Genomic DNA, 20,873 nt, shown 5'->3' on the forward strand with positions numbered 1-20,873 from the left:
CTGACAAGGGAGGGGAGGGGGGTCAAAAATGGCTAAACATTTTCTTAAGTAATACTTGAACGGCCCCTTAGGGGACAAAATTTTTGGTCCCACGGGTGTCCGTTATCGAGAGGTTCTACTGTATTTGGATTTGAGTTACTTGTCCCAAAATATGAAATAGTTTTCCGAAAAACTTTACGTGGTAAAAACAAATGAATTGCATTTTTAGAATCAGCACTGAAAGTAATATAAAAATCAGTTATCAAAGCTAAAATATTTTCGAAAAAGTATTTATTGTAGACCTTTGTTATTCATTTCATATTTGAAAATGAATACAAGTCTTTTTATTCTACCGAGAAATGAAATCAAACTCCTTCATCTATAACTCGCTGAATATGCCAATAACCGGCGACAAAACCACGCATTCAAATGGAAAGAGAAGAGAGACAAAAACTATATATAGCCAATCACATTTCTATGATCTTTATATAAACAATACCCAAATCAACGATATTAATATATCCAGCAAAAATTAATTTAGATCTTCCTTTATTGGGGACCGTGAAGGCTCATGTAATAAATGAAACATTTTATTTATTAATTTTCCTAATACTAGACTAATTACCTCATGTTATGAATTATTTTCAATAATCACGCATCTACGAATTTTTTAGATTCCAATATTAGCAATGTTCAACGAGTAAATTATGTGTATTTTTTTCCGTCTAATACTTTATTGCTAGAACGCCTCATTGCACATTCCAAGAAAATATTTTATCTTTATCACCGCAAATTCATAGAAACTCATTCAATGAATTTATTCCTGCAAAAATTTTCCGCATATTTTTGTATCAAGTAATACAAACTCGTTTTTTCGCAATCGTTTTTTTAAGCTGATCTGAGTAAAATGTAAAGGTCTATATGTTACGGTAAATGTCATAAATCGGCTATTATGCATACTTACCAATCATATTGGTAAGTTTTATAAATTCATAATTATACCGGCGAACATGCATAATAACAAAATGAATTTGATAAATACTTGAAATTTATCGCCTTTATCCGTAAATATGCATAATATCCTAGTGTAATTGGTGAATTTAATAAAAATGAAAAAAAATTCCAAATGAGTTTAGTATGTGTGATGAATATAGTCGGATCCCAATATAATGGTAAAAAATTTTACGATCGTACCCATATAATGATACAATACATGTATGAATTTTCATGTATAGTGAGTGTCATATGGTATGATTTATTATGTTTACCAACGATGCGACGCTTGGGTATTATGTATAATCGTCGGTAAAAGTGATAATTTTTTAGTAGTTATTAAATTTACCAACGACGCTCGGGTACTATGCATAATGACCGGTAAAACAGATAAATTTAGGGGAATTTATGAATTCTATCAAAATGCTCGGCTATTATGAATAATAACCAGATTTATCACATTTATCGTATCATATATACGTACTAATACTGATGTCCTATAACTACTCACAAACTTTTTTATACAATAGCAGCACATTTTTAATTTTTAAATATACGTCCAATTATAATTCCTCGTTTAGCATTCCTTGCGACGGAAGTATTTAATTTCACAAAATCTTGATTGCAAGGATTATCAAAATAAATACTATAAAAAGAAACAATACTATTTGTTTTCTTTGATGAAAAGTACTTTATAATGGAGAACGCATTGAATTAGATAGCTCCATTTTAGAGCAATTTTCTTTATTACCCAGTCAAAGCTTGAAATTTATATTTTACCGCATTATGAATGAAAAGCTTTATGGTTAGATCATTAAAAAAATGTCATCGTTAATAACCCGAAAATATTACGATGCTTATTAAGAAGAAAGCTTCTCATTTTCAGAAATGTTAAAAAATTGCAAATTAATCGAAATACCCTATTAATAAACCTTATTAAACACATTTCATCTTATTAGGGTAGGCTCGGAATAACGATAAGCGGATTTAAACAAGGAGGAAAAAAATGTCAATGATCGTTCCTTTGCTTTCATTCTTAATAACGAATGGGTTTAAAATGTCCCATATTTTCAGAATTTGTGAAATTTCAATTATTTTGTTTTTCACGCAACTTTGTGGTATATTTTCTTTTCCGTGTTTTGCCGTCGAGTAGTGAGCTCTAGAGCGTGCATCACTTTTACTGAAGAAAAGGAGAAAACTAAAATTTAAAATAACCTTTCCAATTTTTTATTAAGCATTTACGAGTAGGCTTAATGGCTAATTCATTCTGTTAAGTGGGGACAAAAAAAAATTTAAAATGCATTAAAGAATATTTTAATACAAGTTAGTTAGTTCAACAAGTTAGTTTAGACGTTCGCTGTTTTTTTTCAGGCCCTTTCGCGTGCTGTGAACATAATTTCATTTAAAATTCTAAAGAGTTACCAAAATTATTATGTTTAATAATAAAAAAATCATTAATTGAAAATCTCGAAGACATAGTAACTAGAGACATATACGAATATAAATTGGATATCTTGTAATTTTCATCTGACACACAGAGATCAAAGAGGTTTAGAGCCATCTTTGATGAATAAATAATGTATATTACTTATGTACCGGAACGCCAGAAAAACTGCTATAAATAATATGACTTCATTGAACTGTCACCCATGCATTGTCTTGGATGCATCTGCTATTTCGTACATAATCCAATAAACATCTAAAAAAACTCGTAGAGTTGTTTTGTCGGTGCAATCGGTTTTGTCGGTCATGGTAATCATTATTTAAGTGACTTTCAACGCGGTTTGATAACTTTGACGATGCGCCACAGAATTTAAGAGATAGAAGTGATAATTAAATTCTTGATTATGACTATTTCAATGCTGCACATGAGTACAAAAAGTTTCGGGAAATATGGAACTCTAAACATAAGCGCGGAGCCGTAAAGATACTCTTACTGAACGCGATGAGCGTCGACTGGTAAGAATCACGCAAATTTTTAAGATGGGTTTCCCAACAAGCATCAGTCTTTTTGAAGATCTCCATTCATTTATGTCTTGCAGTTATTCTGGTGCGTTCGAGCACTGATAACAGAAAAATTTACTTCTATTTATGTTTCGAGTTGTGCGATCGTGGCTTGAGAAACTTCCATAAGAGTTTAAGGTCATGCCCTGGCTTCTGAAAGTCAATGCATCTCAACCCTGTTGAGATCATCTGAGAACTTATGCAACGTAATGAAGAACAGAGAAATCCAGCTGCTCGGCACATAACAGAAATGGGAACTACTCCACGACATCCAATTTGTTGACTCTACAATGTCGTTACAAACCCATGGAACACACCAAACGTATCTTAACTAAGCTGATATTAATGAAACTATAAACAATTAACTTGTAGGAAAATATGATTTAGTAGGAGAAAAGATGTTCGGCCGCAGTGGATAGCATTAATTAGGATCATTCTTATTCTAAAAAAAGTTGTATATACTGTACACCATACATTAATCATTTACAAATAACGCATATCATACACGGTATTCGTTTAACAAATATGATAGAAAGAGAATAAATTAATAACCGGAATCGACACAAACAACGTACTTTTTTTTATTAAGCGACTGTGAAATGTACCGCATTTATGTTTCGTGAATAAATTTTACGAAACAGGAAGCAGAATAATAAATATGCAAAATTTTAAATATACGTGGCTGTACTTGAAATTTCCGCAGCGTGTGTTGATCTGGATGCATGTTTCATAATATATTTTAGAAAAGTTTACACGTACCTCAGTTGAAATCACAACATTTTATGTGAGATATACTACCATAAATATCCCGATAAAATTTCAAAATATCTGCTTTTACTATTTTGCACTTGCAGCTGATGTTCCCCAAAAAAACATGACACGTATGAAACCAAAACAACCAAATTGTAAGAAATACTGTATTCCGAATTATATGCACCAAGAAAAAAATGAAATAGTCATACATCCAAGATATATATATATTTTATGAAACTGTATTCTGAAGAATAAACTTTTTTGAAGGCATAAATAAGTAATGTGCTAGAAAACTCCATTTATAGGAATGTATACTATCTCCGGTACGATATGATGGACTTATTCACTATATTTTACATTCAGAGAATTGCTTTATGCAGATTTTTTAACTACAGGCATTTTTTTAACAGGCTATATTGAATGGAATATGATAATGAGTTCAAAATATGAAACTCCAGTACCATAACATAACAGTAAATTCAGAAAGAATATATCCAATATATTCAGTTGAATATATCCACTAGCGAGCGATTAAAAAAAATTAACATCAGTGGAATCATAATCAATGCATTTATTTTCAACGAACATCTCCTAAACTGACTACAAATAAGATCATCTTAATAAATACAATTAAAGTATTTTGCTAATTATTATAATTTTTGCCTAGTAGACATTCGGGGTTGCTAATGATTATACTCATTACCTCATAAAAAATTTCGGGTTATTTCATTTGTCACAGAAATTTTCTTCATTTAATAAAAACAATATTTTAATTGCTTCGATAATAAAAGTCTATTTTGCTTAGATATTCATAAAAAAATACAAAATGACATAAATTCTCCTCCAAAAAAGTCTAATAAATCGGATAGAAACAAATGAAGACTAAACCAGCCAAACTGTGAAAAGAAATCCAAAAAACAAAACATACCATAATTCCTAGAAATCATTATTTCAATTACAAAGTTTTCGTCTGATTCAAATCCCTGTTTTTAAAATTAGAGGATTATCATCAGAACTGAATAACGCAAAAATAGTTAATTATCTTATGAAAAATGATGATAAGGTCCGATTTTTTTAAAATTGTTATTTAAAATAAATTGATTAAAAATCTTGAAAAGTCCTCCAACACAATACATAGATAAATAAATTCTTCGAGACACACACAGATTCTTAAGAATGATAACATTTTATGCGAGAAAAAATATTATTTTTTATTATATATTTATTCCATTGTAGAGTTCTTTTGGTGAAAACTCCAATTTAAAAAAAAAAAAAAAAGAAAGTTTTTTTTTATTGAACGCAGCAAACAATTTAATAATAAAAGAAAGCAACTTCCGTCAGTCGTTAACAGCGATTCTGTCTTCAGAATAGAATTTCAGATGGATACCCCCGATCGCCATACAATGTCTGCACCAGACCGTTCTAGAGTTCATTGTTGTCAGAGCCGTACGAGCTCTGAGAGATTTCGATCCGATTCTAGAGATGAATAGCAAAGTGAATGCCGTTCGGTATCTCACAATAAATCATACGTGCTCTCCTATACAAGTAGCCGATACCAGCTTCGTATGCAGAAGACACCTATTTAAATATGTTGAATGTAAGTGAATGTAAGCGGGACGGTCTTTCAAAACCTCGTTCTTGATGCTTATATGCACTTGGTATCGACTACTTTTGTTAAAGAAGGTCTCAGATAAGTCAACATTTTAATAAAGCCGATGTATAAACATAGGAAAGTATGACTAATACAAACTGAAAAATAAAGTAAAAATAACACTGGGGAAACAAAAGAGCTCACTTCTTTTTGAGAGGAATAGTAGTTGCTGCCATCAAACGATGTAATATTTAAAAGCGTTCTAAGAAAAAGATGTATGGCATGTTTAGTTGATTACGTTGGTTTTCTCACCAGTAGTTGCTTATTGAAATATATCGTATTCCCCCGCATTAGCCATCATGCCGGGCAACAGCGAGGGAGACCAGCATGCCAGGAATACCCGTGTTTTGCAACATACCCGGGAAATTCCAGTCATCGATTCTGGAAAATTCTTAATTCTTTAACTGGCAAGCATTGGAATATCCAGAGGCGAAAAATTTTGAGGGGTTATATATTATGCAAATGAATGCTATTATATATACATGACAAAAAAATTATTGTCAATATTTAAAAAATTATGGGATGTTATACTTTAGAAAACACTGTATTTATATGATTTACATAGATTTGAAATAGTATAAAAATGTCATTCATTGTTTGCCGTCTTACTTTTCTGTCATTGTTGAAGAATGAACAGCAATATGTCTCCTCCACATATATTCCTTCCAAAATGCAAGGGTCAAAAACCGTTCTTGCGTGGCTTGTCAAAAAATAGGAGACATGCGTACTTTTGAGCCATAATGCTGGTAATTATAGAAACTTGGTGAACAGATCACAAGTAAAAATCGAATGTCTAGGAGTTGCTAAAAAGCTCCAATGCCGAAACGAGCTCGAAATACAAAATGCGTTTACTTGAAAAGTATAAGAAAACAGTGTTGCTTTCAAGCAATATCTTTCCGTTGCTCGCAAACAACATTGCAAAAATAAAGGGTTGAATATCTTTATTATAAAAATATATTTAATTGGCTCCTTATTAGACTTCGCTTTTCACGGCATGCTAGAAACGGACTAGATTCCAGCATTCAAAAAGCTAGTGTCCCATGAATTTCACTGAACGCCGGATAATGTGAGGGAATACGGTAGAAAAATAATGATGAATGCCTCAAAAATGTTTTTGGAAGTCTAGCTAATTCCGTTCTCGAAAGATCGAGGTTCCAGATAATTCAAGGTGCTGAAACCTCTTGAAATTCCTCCAAAACTAATTTCACCGAGAACGAGTTTCATTCGTCTCATTTTTTTGTACGAATGTGAGTAATTTCATCTTGAAAGAGATTTTTCGACGGGGACTAAAGGGTTTTGATCGGTACACTGGGATCTTTGGTGGTTCTCCAGTTAAGAAAAGACCATATCCGAGATGATCTTTGTTCCGTTCACCTCGGATTATCCAGACTACTTTATACACAGACGAATTTCATGTTGGAAAGTGTATTTTGAGTAATCTAAAGTGTGTGTTTTTCAGCAATAAAATTCAAATACTCTAGTCCATTGGAATTATAAATAATTTTTGGATATGGACGAGCCAAGTATGATATCCTGACATTAATTTCGTCTTAGGAGCTACTTTGCTTATATATGAATTGGATTTGCTAACCACAGATATCTATGTACCGCAAATCAACATAGTGACCCCACGACTGCGTATTTATTTTGCAATGGAAGCTATTAGAGAAGTATTGAGAAACCACTTCGTATATATTGACAGAATTTCAGCGGGTACAAATCTCATTATGCTTAGAAATGGTGAACTAGAAATTGTAACGCTGGATGGAGAGAGTTTGAGTAGTCCGAAGGAACTATATCATTTTCGGACGAAGGCCGGATACTATCGAGCTGGAAATTGCTATATGAATAATTGCGCAAACCTTTGATTTGGGGGATAGAGATTGTGTTTGATGAGCACATCACTCGCTACAGGCACTTCTAATGACTACGTACTTAAACAAATCCTCTTTATCTGATGAGCTTCGCATTAATGCATCGGCTTAGTACACATCTCTAAATAGGAGCACGATGCGGGCTTGTTGTGCTAACAGTGATGAACTTAATATCTTTGTCTTAGCATATCAAAGCAACCGTTTGCAAAATTTCTCCTCCGCGGTCGTGTTATTTGTATGATTGGTTTGTGTGCATGTGTGTGTACTTAAAGCCTGTAGACAGGCGTCGGAGTATACTTCGTCGCTTACCTGTGAAAATCATCATTCTCTCCCAGACACGTTCGGTTCTACTCTCAGCCCACCCCACTACGCTCTTGAAAATGGAGAATCAATAAAGTGGGAAATGAAAATTGATTTCCATGGGAAGCAAGACGTTTGGAGCTGAGATTCCACAGAATGCTCTTGCCACAACTACTACTCCTATATTGGAAAACATTTCAGATATCGGCTTCACTACCTGCGAGCTCAACAGTTTTATTTATGAATAAAACAAGGTGTGCAGTTAGTTTCCTGAAATAGTCTGATTTAAATTCTTTACCTCCGAGAAAACTTTAATTGCTGCCAGACTTGATGAGATCCTTCTTGAAAGCACAGGTGATTTTCCTACGAGCGACACTTACAATATGCAAAAGATTTTCCAAGAGTTTGAGCAAATAGAAAAACAATAAATTTTTCTGTTTCTTTTATAACAAGTTTTTATCGTTTATAACTAAGTGTGATAATTATGATGATGCTACAATAATTCGAAAAAAGTCAAAACGAGTCGTTATTCGAACTGGATTTAAAAAGGGAAATGTGCCTGAAAATAATGTATGAATGTGTCATACTTTTATGGAAAATGCAATATAAAAGAAGTCACATGGTTTTCACGCATCAAATGCATGTCCTAATTCGAAAATGAACGTTACTAATGTTACAAACAATTTCAGGAGTATATCGTTGAAAAAACGTGGGCGAGCTTTAGACAACACATGAATAAACTTAAGCTATATTTAATACGACGAAAGAGATTAGACACTAAATTCATTCAAAAGATTTCCAACTGAAAAGAAATGTTATGATAAAAATAGAACGTAGGTGTAATGGAAATCGTTTCATTTCATATCTCTCAAAGTTTTATGTCCTTAAATTAAAAATAAACTGCATGTTAGAAAAATAAAACGAAATTTATTTTATATGATTTTTTTTATACACATTAATTTCAAAAACGGTTGTAAAATGATAGATTCTTTACTTTTTATATATATATAAGAGAATTTTGCACTTAACTTATATAAAAATAACGAAATTTTTTCGCAGATTTTTATTGGAAAAGGCAGTAATAACAATAGTATAAAACTTCTTTGTTAGATAAAAAACACCTTAAAGTTAGTTAGAAATATGTTGTTTTTTAGATACATCTATAAAAGCATTCAAGAACACTTAAAAGCATTTAACAACGTTATTGTGTAGGTATTATGTGAAATAAGTGATTCTACTTACAGGAAATATTATCCAGTTACTGGCAGATACTTGATGGCAAAAGTCTGATACATAAAAGGGATTACGTATTAGCTCAGATTATCGAAGACCCTATATTCATCATGTTCACGATGTAGATACTCGTGACAAAATACACGTGCGTTTCCAGGTAAGTGAAGGATTGTAATATCACAACAGTTCTGCCATCAGATAACAAAACTACATTACATAAAAAGTCGATATTAATGAGTATTTCAGTGCTAGACTTACGTATATGGTGCATTTCTGAAGAGTGTACGAAAGGAATAAAATTTTTACGGCTGATTCTAACACTATAGTAAAATATGGAAGAATACCAACAAAAAAAGAGAAAAATTCAGCTATAATTGCGGCAATTTCATAGAATAATAATTGTGGAAACATATTTAATTAAAAATTAAAGCAATTTTTTTTTTACGGCTTCAATCAAAAAAAATTCAATTAGTCAAATTCACGCATGCCTTTTTTATACCGAAAGATGTCAATTCCGTAAATTTTTAATGAAAATTCACCAAGATATCAGTGACTGAAACTTTTAAAAATTTTTAATTTTCGCCACTTTTTGAAGTTTCGCAAATTTTTGAGTTATTTTAGCACACACATAAAAATCGAAACAAGAAACAAACAAGAAAAAGGATTTCAATTTTAGTGATATTTCAGCAAATTTTCATTCGATTGTAAGAAGATACATTTCCTTTGGTATAACAAAGGCGAAGGTGAAATTTTTTCCACTAAAATTGTTTTTATTGAGGGGGGGGGGGCTACATAAAAATTCTAATTTTTATATTTCCCCCAATTGCCATTTTATGGAAGGGTTACCATCATCGCCGCATTCCGCTGTTTTATATAACTTATAATTTTTCCTATTCTGCTTCAAGTTTAGAACCAACTGTAGAAATATTATTCTTTTTTTTTGTATTTTCTTCTTGTACATCACGTGTGCTGTATATCATGTTATAGTCATTTTTATTTTAACGCGTATTACGCATATTTTCGATTTTGTCGTTTGCAGAGGCAGTCATGATTGATATATTATTCTATATCATGATATAGATACTCTATATAATATATCATTCTATATATTATTCTATATTATATATATTATGATATAGATACTTTATTTCTAATTAATTTTCTCTCAAGGTGGATATTATGTTTTAACATCTCATCGAAACAACAAGCTTAGCTCTTAAATCCCGATCGGCTAGACAAATGCATTTATGTTTTAGCTGTAATTCGAACTCAGACCAGCACAACGGTGTATGGTACGCTGTCCATTAACCGCTAGTCAGCTGAAATGGTTCCAGCCGAGTATTTGAAAGTGAGTTGTACAAGATGCGTGCTCTTAGTACCTATAATGTCCCTCGAAACTATCTTATCCATCTCATGTGAAGGTTGATACATAGATTCCAATAACAAGTTAATTACATTGGTATGTGTGTTGAAAAATATACAGAATAACTTCGAATCAAAAAATGATTTCTCTCCTTTCTTTATAATCGACTTACAGGAAAGTTTAATTTTTATACGCAGAGTCAGTAAAAATTGCAAAAAAAAAACCAAAAAAAAACCTGGCTTATCCCCTTAAAATTTGGAGAAATTGCTAAAAATAACTATTCTAAAAGGAATTATAATTACGAGTTCTTTCCAGCCCGTCCAATGCGAAAGGTGAACTTTCGTAGCATGTAAATACAATGTAAAGTAAATGCACGTGCAACTCTCGCCAACGGTGTTTCTAAGCCAAAGGGACCACTATGTAAGTATGCGATGCATTTTTTGGTCGTACTTTGAAGAAAACATTATTTTTTTTTAATTTGCCAGTTATTCCACCTTAATAAAATTTTGGTCAGTCGTGAAAATTGAGTTTATTTTCAAGAGGTTTTAGACGTAAGCGTTCAAATGTCCAGACTCGCTAGACGATTCCCAAATGGAAAACAAAAATTGTAAACAAAGTATAGGATAAAACACAGAAAATAAACACTCAAGTATGGACGAGATATAAAAGTTAATATAAGATCAAAACATCTTACCGACTCGAATGATGCTGGGTAAAGCAAGTCCGTAATGGACCAAGATAAGCAGGTTGATGATCTGTAGCAGCACCAAGTTGCACAGGGTGAAGAAGACACTGCCGAATTCCATCCCTAAACTTTCAACGGATAGTGTTGGCGACCTCCCTCATCGTGGTTCAGGCCCCTTAACGTGACCTTTTGGGTCCGAGTTCGCCCTCATTTTACGTCTTCGGAGGGCCATGGAAAGCAGCCAGTCACTGCGGCAAGGATGCGGGGTCACAATCCGCCACAGTCGTCTCTTCTCTCTCTCCTCAAGCTGGGGGGTAGGTCGGGGGTTGTGGGTGGTCGGATGGATGGATAGATGGATGGAATGGCGGGTAAAGGCGGGATTCCGAGAAGCCATGCGCAGCATCAATAGCGCATGCGCACTCGCACACATTGTCCCGTTGCTCTCGGAGATCCCTTGCCTTTCCTTTTTGATTTCGCGCATCAATTTGTTTTTCGCTCGATTCTCTTTTTGCCGCTCGTTCATCCTCCAACGACAAAATAAAACCCATTGTTTTTGAGCGGACGCTATATTTTCATTAATCGCGCGAAATTCCGGGTGGCGCGACTCACTTTGGTCTTTTGTTAATCGACCGACCACCTTCGAAAACGCACCCTTTTTACTAAGGAACGCAGGAAATATTAGCCTAATGGGAAACATTTTTTGTTGTTGTTGTTCTCTTTGTTAGTACAATGATACCTCGGCTAACGATTACTTCGGTTTACGAATTTTTCGGCTAACGAATATTTTTTCCTGATTTTTCTGCCTTGGCTAACAAAACGGATTTGGCAAACAAATATTTTTATTCATATGTATGCACGCGCCAACATAAAACAACCGCGTCGTGAGCTAAAATTTTTCGCGACAGTCATCATCATAAGTACTGTCACTCGCCCAATTAATTCATATCCATCTCAGAATATTTTTCCTGATGTACCTCCACTTCTCTTTCTGAAAGTTTTGAATCATTTCATGTAAAATGAAAGATTCCTCTAAGAGAAAAGGCATTGAAAGGAAAAGAATGTTTTCCGAGCACGCGTTTTTTCAGTGCAATTCTCTTAGCATCAAACTGAATAGTGCGGACATTCTAGGAGTTTATCTCTTCCATTTGCATGTCTCAGATACAGAAATGAGCTGACGAAATCACAAATGGTTGGGAACACCTACGAACTACTCTACTGGATTGTGTCAACACCTGTGTACATAGTGTAAAATAAAATATCTCTTCAGTATCTCATCTTATAAATTCCCATTTACACAATTTTGACGCTGTTCATTTTAGCCATCGGTCAGTTTTTCTCTCTTCTATAGTGCTCTTAGGTGTTTCGAAAAACTCATCTTTAAATTGTGGGCAGTACCTGGAATGAATTAAACGATTTTCCATAGAAGCGTATGGGAAATCACGTTTCGTCTAACGAACGTGATTCCAGAACGAATCATCTTCGTTAGCCGAGGTGCGTACTACATTATTATTATTATTATTTTATCGTTTTATTCCGCAAAATATGTCTCTTCTCTTATATTCTCCCTTTATTTTTTATTTATAGAGTATTTCATTTTTTTTTCCTACCAGTGTGCGGTCTCAACGGAGGTAATGATGAGAAAACTGCTACAACACGACTCATTACTAAATAATGAAGACAAGTAGAAAGAGTGACAAAAGATAATGTAATATAGCAGAAAGTATTCTATTCACATGCTGAAAGAGAAACGAATAATAATAACAATAGAAAAAAAAAGACAAATTTTCGTTTTGCGCCCTTCTAATCACTTGATTAAATAGGATGATGTGGGAAATTTTCTCTTTTCGTTATGTTTTTTGTTAAATAATATGCAGGAAAACGGGTAGTTAGGTTACTGTTGCATTTATCAAATAACTGCAAAGTGCTCGAGTATTTTAATCTTGTATGAACAGCGTAATTCATTCACCGGAGGGGTTATGGTATTGAGCACATGTACAAGTGTACTGTATACTTACAGGAAATGCGGGGATTATGGTATGCAATTTTTTCATCATTATAAGTTAAAAGATAGTAGGAACCTAAAACTGTACTTTTATAAAATTTAGATTCTTGCCATCGCATTGACAAATGTGTTTAAAACTAAATAAATGTATATGTTCAAGGAAAAAAATATAAATAAAACATTATTTGGTGGGTGATAAGAAATAGTCTTTTAAGATGGAATAATGTATTCAAGATGAAGAAAACTAGCATTGATCAAAAACAACATTTAACGAGCCCACATGACAGTAAAAAAATAAAAACTTCATTTTTTAATAGTTGATGATGTTGGTGGTGTCATAGTCCATCTACGAAAGTTACAGACAAAATCTTCGTTCTCTGCCCCAGAACAGTCAACGTGGACCTATAGAGAAAAGAACATATTATTTCCATGTCTTCAGTTTTCTTATTTTTTGAAAACCTCGCGTTTTCGCGGCATTTTGAAGAGATATTCTGCTTCGTCTTTACGTGGTACAGTAGATGGCACAAAGCTCAACCCAGATAAAACTTACAGTATTTCATATAATACAACGCACCGTCTTTGAAAAAAAATCCCTTCTAAGCGGTGGGAATCATTAGCTAAACCAGTGATAGGCAAACTTTTTTAGAAGCGGGCCAAAAAACAAAAAGAAAACATTTTGGCCGGCCGGAAATAGTTGGACATTGATTCATAACTGGAATTTTTTATGCTTAGAAATGAAATGGGAGATTTGTTTTATATTTTGCAGACTCTAGGGTTTCATTGCAAATGAGAGACAATGATTTATTCTTTATAACTATGAAAAAATACATAAGTATATTTTAATAACTTTATGCATATTTATATATATATTGCATGTGTTCCATTTGAAGTTTTTAAATAAATTTATATTTAAATTCTCACAACTATCTATTTTACATACGCAAAAAAGGAACACCATCTTAAATATACTTTTTTCTAAATACTGAAATTGAAAATTTCTATACTATTATTTTGAAATCTGTGGTAGGTCGGATAGAATCTCTAAGAGGGCTGTACTTTGCCCATCACTAAACTAAATGAACACAACATAAATGCGTGCATCTGATGTAAATTGTGCGTAGTTCAATATCAGACACTCTTCCATAAAGACTTTTGGAAAGTTGTTTTAGTAAAGTTTAAAAACAAAAACTTCTTTAGCAGACGTAATGATGGTGACTGTAGGACATCATGGGGGCATTTTGAAGTAGTTTATCACTCTTACTCTTTGCGACCATACGAGAAGGTGGAGTTAATCCGGTATTCCATGCTACCCGACTATTCTATATAATCCCCGTAATCCCTATACATCTCGAATTTATATATATTATTTATTTTCCTAACGTGGGTTTGTAGATGCTGTCGATGTCACGCTGTAAGTCCGTTTAGATTAATGTGCATATGTGAATGAAGAGAATATTGCTTTCGATTACCGGTATTGTTGATGGTTTGGAAACGTGTGTGAGACAACCACGATAGCTTAGTTTGATTTATGTATGTCTTGCTGGTTTTTTTTTCTACATACAAATAATATTATTGATTTAATTGATGAACATAAGAAAGAAATTATCTTTGTGTTCTTTAAAACAAAGCAAAACTATATAAGGTGATTCCAAACTAAACATACAAACATTTAGGGGAGGTAGAAAACACAAAAATAAAACATAACTACATACGAATCTATGACCAGAAACCCCTACCTGATCAGCTGTAATTGTAAGACCAGTCGTGGTCCACGCTCTGTCCCATGAGGGCTATAAGCCCTTTACCCCGAGGGGTTGGACCACGCTAGAGTTTATTGCTGCCCGACAGGGACTCGAACCCCGGCCTCTCGTTTGCCGGACGAGAAAAAATTTAAAATGTGGAACGCTTCACGATTTTGCGTGTCATCCTTGCGCAGGAGACATGCTAATTTTCTCTGTATCGTTCCAATTTTAGTATATGTACTGCCGAAGAGAGTACAATTATCCTAGCAGAGCGTGGTGCTAGCGAACCCGATCAGCTGGAGGATAAACGAAGATGCAGAAATGAAAAGCCAATAATGAGTGGAAAAACTCTTTATTTAGCGATTTAGCGATACTTTACACGAGGACAATACGTGTACACGTTTTTCACAACAAGTGCTCAAAGCTTTTACCATACACGCTTATACAACGGCGACGCATTGATTGTCGAACCCTTTGAAAAATACCCGGCATTTCACGGACGTTTGCAGCTGCGACGGAGATTCTTGCAACGAGGTCGGTGTCGAAGTCAACAGGCGTCTCGTAGACCATGGCTTCCAGGGTAGAAAAAAAACCCCCAGAAATCCAAGCTAGATATAATCGGGCGATCGTGATGGCTACGGGACGGGTCCACCAGGCCCAATCCATCGAAGCGCAAACGCCTCCAGCTGATCAGGTTGGGGTTTCCAGTCATAAATTTCTATATGATTCTGTTTTGTGTTTTCGTGTTTTCTATCCCCCCCTAAAAGTTTGTACGTTGAGTTTTGAATCACCCTGTATATATCTTTTACAAACTTGCCTATCTTTTACAATATTGCCTATTTTTTACAAATTTAATTTTTGTGCTATATGATACTAGCCAACGTTCTTGAACGAGTGATTTATACATATACGGGGTGAATCCGATCTATTCTGCCAAATGACAACACCTCACCAACTCTGTCCGATCTCAAACCGGTTTCAAGTTATGGTGGATAATCGATTATGTGGAAAAAAAATGTGCCAAGTCTGAAAAACTCAGACTTGTGAAGTTTCTGAGAGACCTACACGCAAATTAAGCACATATTTAGAAAGGACTAAAAAATCTTATGAGGTCACACCAATTTCATTGAAATATATTGTATTAATGGCGAGCTACAGGCACTGAAAGATTGGTAAAGTTCAAAATGGAGTTGTCGCCAAAACTTTTAATCTCCAATACAAACACCCTTCTAGCTACAATCGGCCAAATTTGTCAAAAATTTTCCATTCCGCCAACTTCCGAAAAAAAAGAGCTTACAATAAACTATATCGGTTTTCTGGTTCATGAGAAATTTAGTCTTTTTTTGTTTGCAATATATACAATACTGAAATCAGCGTTTGTCGAAGTAGATATTCGACGAAAATTCGGAATTCACGGTTACAAATTTTGGTGACAATTTGATTTTGCATAAAAAATCCTATGAGGTGACACTACCTCTGTCTACAAGATATCCGTATTTAATGGCGAGCTATATAAGCGCTGAGAGATCGGTGAAGTGAAAAAACGAATTGGCGCTAAAACCTACTAAGATTACTTCGACCAACGGAGATTTTAGTGATGTATTGCAAACAAATGACTAAATTTCTTCTCAACTAGATGACCAATTCGGTTTATTCTCGGCTCTTTTGTGTTGCTGGAGGAATGTAAACATTTTTGGCAAATTTGACCGATTAGGGCGGTAGTCAGAAGGGTATTTGTGGGATTGGCAATTAAAAATATTGGTGTGTGACAATTTGATTTTGAACTTTGCAAATTTTTTCAGCACCTGTGGTGTGACCTTATAGGAATTTTTTCCTGAACAATTTTTTCCAAATATGTGCTGAGTTTGTGTGTAGGTCTCTCATAAACTTCACAAATCCGGGTTTTTTCTGATTTCATGCATTTTTCTCACAATAAATTATCCGCCATAACTCCAAAACGGTTTGAGATAGGACAGGGTTGGTGGAGTGCTTTATGATCCATTTGGGCTCATCTATCATTCCGTATTTCCGGTCGGATTCGCCCTGTATATACATATTTTTTACACAAGTATTTTAGAATGGCCGAAAAATAATCACTCTACACTCTGTTCTACTAATTTATCCCTATAAAAATGGAAAAAATTTTCAGATTTAATTTGTTGATATTTAATGCGGTCAAATGAAGAGGTGGCGACAAAGAACTAAAGAAAAATAATTTTTTTTTCAAAAATCAAACGTATAAACTATGTAGGTAATGTTGCGTGTGTATTGCATTAGTATGGCATTGCCATCATCTTGGAGAGGAAAGTCTTGGATAAAAAGAAAAGTTATTCTTATATTAGTTAATTATATTAATAAATTCTTCAACAGTAAATAATACTTCAAGACATTGCAATATCATCTTCATCATGCCATAAAGAAATGAAAAAAAAAACTCCTATAATATCGATATTATATATGGATAATAGGAATTGTCAACCACTTTTTATAAAAAAAAATGTTCGAATCTCCACACCACCGATGTACAAAACTTAATCGTTCATGCAAAAAAATTTTGAATGTCATTCTGTGCACTGCTTGATAAAATCTTCAAAGAAATCAATTAATTTTATGTAAAATCTCTGGTTATTGCATACTTACACGTGGAATGTTTCTTCAAACCGAATGTTGCACTGACTGTTAGCTATTAACATCTTTAAGAAAATTCTAGGTTAATATTATATTTAAATTTATGTTTTTTTTAGAAAAGAATAACGAAAAGTATTATATCCGAACATAACGGTATCATTAACATTTTTGTGCATAAAATCGTTTTTTTCTTGTGATCTTTTTTCAAAAGAAAATAATACATACGTAAACATGTCAAGTTGACCCTCAAAGGATAAATATTTTTTCCTTAACGTCTAAGAAAAATATGCAGTTGTTCTGAGAATTCAGAGAGAGATTTTCCTTTGGTAAGCTCTCTTGAAATGAGTTTGGATTTTCTCTTGAAAACCGGACGTTGTTTATGTTTCCAATAGATGGAGAAAGCTTCAAAGAATTTTTACTCCTTATACAGCTGATCAAACGGTACGGAATTTCTATCGCTTTATGCAATAACTTTTTCCATTTCTTTAGAAAAGTTTCCAAAATAGCGGAAAAGGAAAAAAAAAACATTTTGTGAGTTTTTCAATTCAAATTTTTTCCTTTAAATGGAAGTTACTCGCATAATGAGCGAGATAAATCCCGGGAACTATACAAGTAGTGACCTATAAACTTATATCAGCTATACGCATTTAATATGAGCGTTTACCGTTAACCATCTAAGCAATGTTATTTATTTTTCGTGTTAATATGGTAGACTGGTAATTTTATGCAAAAACAAACTCATCTTACAAAATAAGTATTTCAGATTATTCGAGTTAAGCTTTTGAAATGAAAAGTAAAAATTCACTGGCTGAAATACTATGGTTGATATGATTGTGACTGTTGTACATTTTTATTAAACTCTTCACATCTAAGCCAAAACTGACTATTAGAATTTTTTTTTTGATTGAACTGTGTTTATTGTATGTCAAAATGCCTTTTAAGAAAAAAGAAATAATAGCTAATTAATTAATTTAGGTCGATATCTTTACTAGGACCTTTAGAGTTAGGTACCTTTACGCATATACCTCAACTCTTAACTTAAAAAAAAAAAGAATCATTATAAAAACCATTTAAAACCGTTAAAAATAAAGTACACACGTGCATCTCTCTGGAGCGAAGATGTTAAAATAAATAATAGGCCAGGGAAATGGAAAATTAAAAAAGTCCTGTTCAAAATCGGGTTCATGTATTTTCGCTAAAACCCGTTTACATGAACCGGCATTTCAACCCCAAAGTCGTCAGAGGCTCGCGCGAGCAAAGGATTTTGGGAAAGAAGGTTGCAACCCTCAAAGATCCGCAAGAAAGAGGGGGCAATACCGGATCCCCATTTTCTCTTTTCTTACGAAGATAAAGTCATTAAGTGAGTGCCAGAACTTCAATTCTACCGCAATATTGAACATATAAACAGGGCTAATGTTATATTAATATAACGGGGAAAGAATGAATACACCAGCAACTCACCTGTAAGCATTTTTTACTGTAGTAAAACTCCTTTTTAAGGGGAAGCCAAAGCATAAGAATATGGAGAAGATTTTATGTTTGCGTGTGTGGAACCGGTTTCAACATTTAAAATGACTGTTTTGTCTTTGAAATAAATAAATTGCATTCACGATACAATGAAAATTACTTGATGATTTTCAAGATTTCGCTTGTCTTTCTATCTTTACTGAATTTCAATAATAAAAAATAAAAATTACGTACGTCTGTAAAACATGTTTTGTATCTCAATTGCATTTTATGTGAAGAAGTCAAGCTAGTAAGCGAAAACACGAGGATTTTTACTAGTGATACATAATGTCAATCATCAAAACTATTTGAAACATTATTTGAAGTGAGGCATATTTCGGAATTCATTTATAAAATATTATTAATAAATGATTGTAGAGTCAAACCAGATAAAAGTAATTTAGAATTCGTATTATAATATTAGAATTTTTTTGTAATTAATGGTAGTTGTTATATTAATTCGCGCTTTTATAAAATATTCAAAAAACGAGCACTTAACACGCAATTTTTCCACACTTAATATCACATTTCTTAGCATAACTTCAACAATGAATCTCTTTACATATGATAAAATTTGTATTAAGTAGTCGGGAAATTAAGTAACAAACAAACCAATAAGTCAATGAGCTAAAATGTAGAAGTCGTCGTCGGACATGCCAAATATTTAAGAGATAATTTCGATAGATAATAATGATACCCGTACGTATAAAAAATATTAATTGTGATACTATAATTTCATGGGTGTTGTGGGAGTTACATTTTAGAAATAACGGCTATTTTATAAAGGAATTCTTATGTTTAAAAATAATTTTTATTTAAAAATTTTTTCCCGAGTAACACAATTTTTTCTTCTTTTTTCATGTAAACGAAAATTATTGGACCGTAATGTGAAGATAAAGTGAAAAAGTACAAAATTTTTACTACCTCTTCCTCTGAAGTTATTTTTATTTCCAGATAAGACAATTATTTAATTGAAACAACTATGTGAAGTCTGTGTTTGTTTATTTTGTTTTTGATAAAATTGTGGGAACTTTAATTTTGTTGTCTTTTGCTCATAAACGAATTATTTTCGAATTTTCGCTTTTTTTCTCTTCGCTTTATACGATTTTTTTTCTTTTTACGTCACGAGTTTTCTTTATTAATGAAAATGTTCAGTGCCTTTTTTTTTTTTGTAATTGAAAAACAAAAAATTGGTTTCATGCCAATATTATACCTTAACCTAATTTTCTCTTCATCCGATACAATTTTTGTTTTTCTCTACGCTTTCATTCGATTAAACACGTTGTTGAAACAAAGAAGGTGAAAAATAATATCAATCAATTTTTCATGTTATTAAGTTTTCTCTCCCAGTTTTTGATTTTGATGTAAAAATTAACATATGTACTATAAATATTTGAATTTATATTGGTGTTTTAAGTGAATGATAATTTCCATTTCAGATCATGATTAAATTGATAAAGACTTGATAATTTAGTTTTAAATACACTGATTATAATAGATAATAAATAGAGAATCGACAAGCATATTCACACAGAAAGTTATACTTTTTAAGTAGGATCTGTTTCCTCTTCCATAGGTATGTGAAGTTAGCATTTGGACAATTAATGAAACCATGAATAAATTTCGAATAAAAACGGAGTGTTTCAATCATTTCGCTGACTAAAATATTAACGCGTATTCAAATATTAAATAATCGTCTCGGGCGTCAATACTGCAGTGAGAAAAATTAAATAATGCCGATGTTTATGGATCCTGGGTGAGTATACACAGAAACATCTCTCTCATGCATGAAACATTTCTTATGTATTTTTTATGTAATTATCTTGTAGCAGTAATATTATAGTATAATATTATATTGCATATACAGTACTGTTATACAGTATTGTATAAGATTGATGTTTGAAAATTTATTTCATCGCTCCACGGTTAAGCTATAAACATAAAAATTATATGACCGCGTACTTTACGGTCTCCACCGGCGCTTAAATTTTTAAAAGTGTTAAAAATTAGAGCTTGAGGTGCTTATGTTGATATGGCACTTACCTACTCACGACAGAACAGATTGACATATCCGTTCTTCACACCTGAACCAAAAATATGAAAAGTATAAAAAATAATTATATTTATAAACACATATTTAAAATTCCAAACTATAAAAAA

The 20,873-nt window shown here is 32.9% G+C and overlaps 1 protein-coding gene and 1 non-coding gene across 3 annotated transcripts in view; both read right to left on the reverse strand.

Moving 5' to 3' along the window:
* LOC149080708 (glutamate receptor ionotropic, kainate 2-like) overlaps positions 1-11,135 on the reverse strand; it is a 96,117-nt gene extending 84,982 nt beyond the window's left edge. Inside the window, exon 1 of one of the 2 annotated variants that reach the window (XM_089239920.1) lies at positions 10,845-11,135. In XM_089239920.1, coding sequence (XP_089096046.1) covers positions 10,845-10,956 — 112 coding nt within the window. In that variant the 5' untranslated portion in view covers positions 10,957-11,135. The remainder of the gene's footprint in view (positions 1-10,844) is intronic. The other variant, XM_089239919.1, reaches the window with a different exon arrangement.
* A 3,593-nt stretch (positions 11,136-14,728) lies between these two features.
* Positions 14,729-14,835, reverse strand: LOC149080710 (U6 spliceosomal RNA). Its single transcript, XR_016193627.1, has one exon. It is a non-coding gene; the product is annotated as a U6 spliceosomal RNA (small nuclear RNA).
* Positions 14,836-20,873: the final 6,038 nt, after the last annotated feature.

Source organism: Pholcus phalangioides, unplaced genomic scaffold (genome assembly GCF_987345545.1).
Source record: "Pholcus phalangioides strain wild (caught in Gottingen) unplaced genomic scaffold, Ppha-v1.0 ptg000011l_1, whole genome shotgun sequence".
NCBI classification, from domain to species: domain Eukaryota; kingdom Metazoa; phylum Arthropoda; class Arachnida; order Araneae; family Pholcidae; genus Pholcus; species Pholcus phalangioides.